Genomic DNA, 4,862 nt, shown 5'->3' on the forward strand with positions numbered 1-4,862 from the left:
TGATGGTAATTGGGGTGAAACGCTGTTAACGTCGTCTCTTTCGCCGTTCGTATGGAGAGAGTTAAGGTTGATTTTCTGTGGAACATTTCCCGGAGCCTGTGAAGTAGGCATTGTTTGCATTGTACGAATTAGGAGATGTCGGCTAAAGCATTTTACACACAGTACACAAGGGGCTTTTTCCCTGAATGGATTATTGTATGACTTTCTGAAGCAGACTTCAAACTTAGTGCTTTCAAGTTCTGTCATGTATGGATTGAACTAAAATGTCTCTCTAAATTACTTTTCTGACTGACTATTTGACCACAGTTCGTGCAGAATTTTCTTCGTACGAGTTAAAAACATGTTTGTGTAAATGGCCATTCCGTCTGAAAGCTTTGTACATATCTATGGACTTTGTCCCGTGTGGTTATATATAAACACATGTCTGTTTCAGTAACGTTTTCGTTTGAATGTCTTTCCACAGGTCAGACAGAAGACCTTATTATCAGAATGATCCAGCAAATGATCCTCTAAATTATGTTGCTTAAATTCTTTTCTACACTTTGTGCATTCATGTGATTTTAGTCCGGTATGGGTTGTGACATATCGATCTAAATTGTTCTTCTGTGTGAATGCTTTTCCACACTCTGTGCATACATATGGTTTTTCTCCTGTACGAGTTATGACATGTTGATTAAACTGGCTCTATTCACTGAATGCTTTTCCACTATCTGTACAAACGTGTGATCTCGGACCTGTGTGGGCGAGTATGTGTCTGGCCAAGGAGCTTTCCGTTTTGTAAGTCTTGCCACAGGTGAAAAAAGAAAAGGGTTTATTGTCAGAATGAAGCAACATATGCTGCTTTAAATGGTGCCGCTTTTTGAATACTTTGCCACAGTTTTGACAGATATAGAGCGTCACTTTTAGGTTAGGTTCGACAAGTTCGTGACTGTACCCAGCAGAACTATGGTTCTGGGTGGCTGTGTGTTGACTGAGTTCAGATGTGTGGGAAGTGTCTTGATTGTCAACCAGGACATCAAGATGGTCTGTGTTTATGCCAACACTGCCTTGATTGTTAACCACGGCATCAAGATGGTCTGTGTTTGTGCCAACACTGTCTTGATTGACAACTATGGCATCGAGATGGCCTGTGTTTATGCCAACACTGTCTTGATTGACAACTATGGCATCGAGATGGTCTGTGTTTATGCCAGCACTATCTTGATTGTCAACCATGACATCAGGATGGTCTGTGTTTATGCCAACACTGTCTTGATTGACAACTATGGCATCGAGATGGTCTGTGTTTATGCCAGCACTATCTTGATTGTCAACCAGGACATCAAGATGGTCTGTGTTTATGCCAACACTGTCTTGATTGTCAACCATGGCATCAAGATGGCCTGTGTTTGTGCCAGCACTGTCTTGATTGACAACTATGGCATCGAGACGTTCTATATTGGAGCCAACACTATCTTGAATGTCAACCATGACATCAAGATGGCCTGTATTTGTGCTAACACTGTCTTTATTGACAACTATGGCATTGAGACGGTCTATATTGGAGCCAACACTATCTTGAATGTCAACCATGACATCAAGATGGCCTGTATTTGTGCCAACACTGTCTTGATTGACAACTATGGCATCGAGACGGTCTATATTGGAGCCAACACTATCTTGAATGTCAACCATGACATCAAGATGGCCTGTATTTGTGCCAACACTGTCTTGATTGTCAACCGTAATATCAAGACAGTCTTTGTTTGAGTCAACATTGTTTCCAGAAGCAGGATTCTGGGTGGTGTCTTGATCGTCAATTATCAAGTCGTCTTTATTTGACTGAACTCTATTTTTGATTACATCATGATTCTGCGAAACGCCCTGGTCGTCAACTATGATATGGAAACGGTCTATAGTTGTACCAACACCGTTTTCCTGTCTTTGTTCTGTATGGGTTATGGCATGTAAATTTAATTGCCTCTTCTCACTGAATGCTTTTCCACACTTTGCACAAACGTGTGAGCTGAGTATGAGACCTGTGTGGGCGAGTATGTGTCTGGCCAAGGAGCTTTCCGTCTTGTATGTCTTGTCACAGGTGAAACAAGAAAAGGGTTTATTGTCAGAATGAAGCAACATATGCTGCTTTAAATGGTGCCGCTTTTTGAATACTTTGCCACAGTTTTGACAGATATAGAGCGTCACTTTTAGGTTAGGTTCGACAAGTTCGTGACTGTACCCAGCAGAACTATGGTTCTGGGTGGCTGTGTGTTGACTGAGTTCAGATGTGTGGGAAGTGTCTTGATTGTCAACCAGGACATCAAGATGGTCTGTGTTTATGCCAACACTGCCTTGATTGTCAACCAGGACATCAAGATGGTCTGTGTTTATGCCAACACTGCCTTGATTGTCAACCAGGACATCAAGATGGTCTGTGTTTATGCCAACACTGTCTTGATTGTCAACCAGGACATCAAGATGGTCTGTGTTTATGCCAACACTGTCTTGATTGACAACCAGGACATCAAGATGGTCTGTGTTTATGCCAACACTATCTTGATTGTCAACCAGGACATCAAGATGGTCTGTGTTTATGCCAACACTGCCTTGATTGTTAACCACGGCATCAAGATGGTCTGTGTTTGTGCCAACACTGTCTTGATTGACAACTATGGCATCGAGATGGCCTGTGTTTATGCCAACACTGTCTTGATTGACAACTATGGCATCAGGATGGTCTGTGTTTATGCCAACACTGTCTTGATTGACAACCATGGCATCAGGATGGTCTGTATGGGTTATGGCATGTAAATTTAATTGCCTCTTCTCACTGAATGCTTTTCCACACTTTGCACAAACGTGAGAGCTGAGTATGAGACCTGTGTGGGCGAGTATGTGTCTGGCCAAGGAGCTTTCCGTCTTGTATGTCTTGTCACAGGTGAAACAAGGAAAGGCTTTATTGTCAGAATGAAGCAACATATGCTGCTTTAAATGGTGCCGCTTTTTGAATACTTTGCCACAGTTTTGACAGATATAGAGCGTCACTTTTAGGTTAGGTTCGACAAGTTCGTGACTGTACCCAGCAGAACTATGGTTCTGGGTGGCTGTGTGTTGACTGAGTTCAGATGTGTGGGAAGTGTCTTGATTGTCAACCAGGACATCAAGATGGTCTGTGTTTATGCCAACACTGTCTTGATTGACAACTATGGCATCGAGATGGTCTGTGTTTATGCCAACACTGTCTTGGTTGACAACTATGGCATCGAGATGGTCTATATTGGAGCCAACACTGTCTTGATTGACAACTATGGCATCGAGATGGTCTGTGTTTATGCCAGCACTATCTTGATTGTCAACCAGGACATCAAGATGGTCTGTGTTTATGCCAACACTGTCTTGATTGTCAACCATGGCATCAAGATGGCCTGTGTTTGTGCCAGCACTGTCTTGATTGACAACTATGGCATCGAGACGTTCTATATTGGAGCCAACACTATCTTGAATGTCAACCATGACATCAAGATGGCTTGTATTTGTGCCAGCACTGTCTTTATTGACAACTATGGCATTGAGACGGTCTATATTGGAGCCAACACTATCTTGAATGTCAACCATGACATCAAGATGGCCTGTATTTGTGCCAACACTGTCTTGATTGACAACTATGGCATCGAGACGGTCTATATTGGAGCCAACACTATCTTGAATGTCAACCATGACATCAAGATGGCCTGTATTTGTGCCAACACTGTCTTGATTGTCAACCGTAATATCAAGACAGTCTTTGTTTGAGTCAACATTGTTTCCAGAAGCAGGATTCTGGGTGGTGTCTTGATCGTCAATTATCAAGTCGTCTTTATTTGACTGAACTCTATTTTTGATTACATCATGATTCTGCGAATCGCCCTGGTCGTCAACTATGATATGAGAACGGTCTATAGTTGTACCAACACCGTTTTCCTGTCTTTGTTCTGTATGGGTTATGGCATGTAAATTTAATTGCCTCTTCTCACTGAATGCTTTTCCACACTTTGCACAAACGTGTGAGCTGAGTATGAGACCTGTGTGGGCGAGTATGTGTCTGGCCAAGGAGCTTTCCGTCTTGTATGTCTTGTCACAGGTGAAACAAGGAAAGGCTTTATTGTCAGAATGAAGCAACATATGCTGCTTTAAATGGTGCCGCTTTTTGAATACTTTGCCACAGTTTTGACAGATATAGAGCGTCACTTTTAGGTTAGGTTCGACAAGTTCGTGACTGTACCCAGCAGAACTATGGTTCTGGGTGGCTGTGTGTTGACTGAGTTCAGATGTGTGGGAAGTGTCTTGATTGTCAACCAGGACATCAAGATGGTCTGTGTTTATGCCAACACTGTCTTGATTGTCAACCAGGACATCAAGATGGTCTGTGTTTATGCCAACACTGCCTTGATTGTCAACCAGGACATCAAGATGGTCTGTGTTTATGCCAACACTGTCTTGATTGACAACCAGGACATCAAGATGGTCTGTGTTTATGCCAACACTATCTTGATTGTCAACCAGGACATCAAGATGGTCTGTGTTTATGCCAACACTGCCTTGATTGTCAACCAGGACATCAAGATGGTCTGTGTTTATGCCAACACTGTCTTGATTGACAACCAGGACATCAAGATGGTCTGTGTTTATGTCAACACTATCTTGATTGTCAACCAGGACATCAAGATGGTCTGTGTTTATGCCAACACTGCCTTGATTGTTAACCACGGCATCAAGATGGTCTGTGTTTGTGCCAACACTGTCTTGATTGACAACTATGGCATCGAGATGGCCTGTGTTTATGCCAACACTGTCTTGATTGACAACTATGGCATCAGGATGGTCTGTGTTTATGCCAACACTGT

General features: G+C 42.6%; 1 protein-coding gene across 1 annotated transcript; it reads right to left on the reverse strand.

Annotated features, from left to right (window-relative positions):
* Positions 1-429: 429 nt before the first annotated feature.
* On the reverse strand, positions 430-4,140 carry LOC143276056 (uncharacterized). The gene is made up of 2 exons (XM_076580443.1): positions 4,021-4,140; positions 430-540 (listed from the first exon to the last, which is right to left on the reverse strand). The coding sequence occupies exons 1-2, from the start codon at positions 4,138-4,140 to the stop codon at positions 430-432; spliced, it is 231 nt and encodes a 76-aa protein (XP_076436558.1).
* Positions 4,141-4,862: the final 722 nt, after the last annotated feature.

This window comes from Babylonia areolata, chromosome 31 (genome assembly GCF_041734735.1).
Source record: "Babylonia areolata isolate BAREFJ2019XMU chromosome 31, ASM4173473v1, whole genome shotgun sequence".
In the NCBI taxonomy this organism is placed as follows: domain Eukaryota; kingdom Metazoa; phylum Mollusca; class Gastropoda; order Neogastropoda; family Buccinidae; genus Babylonia; species Babylonia areolata.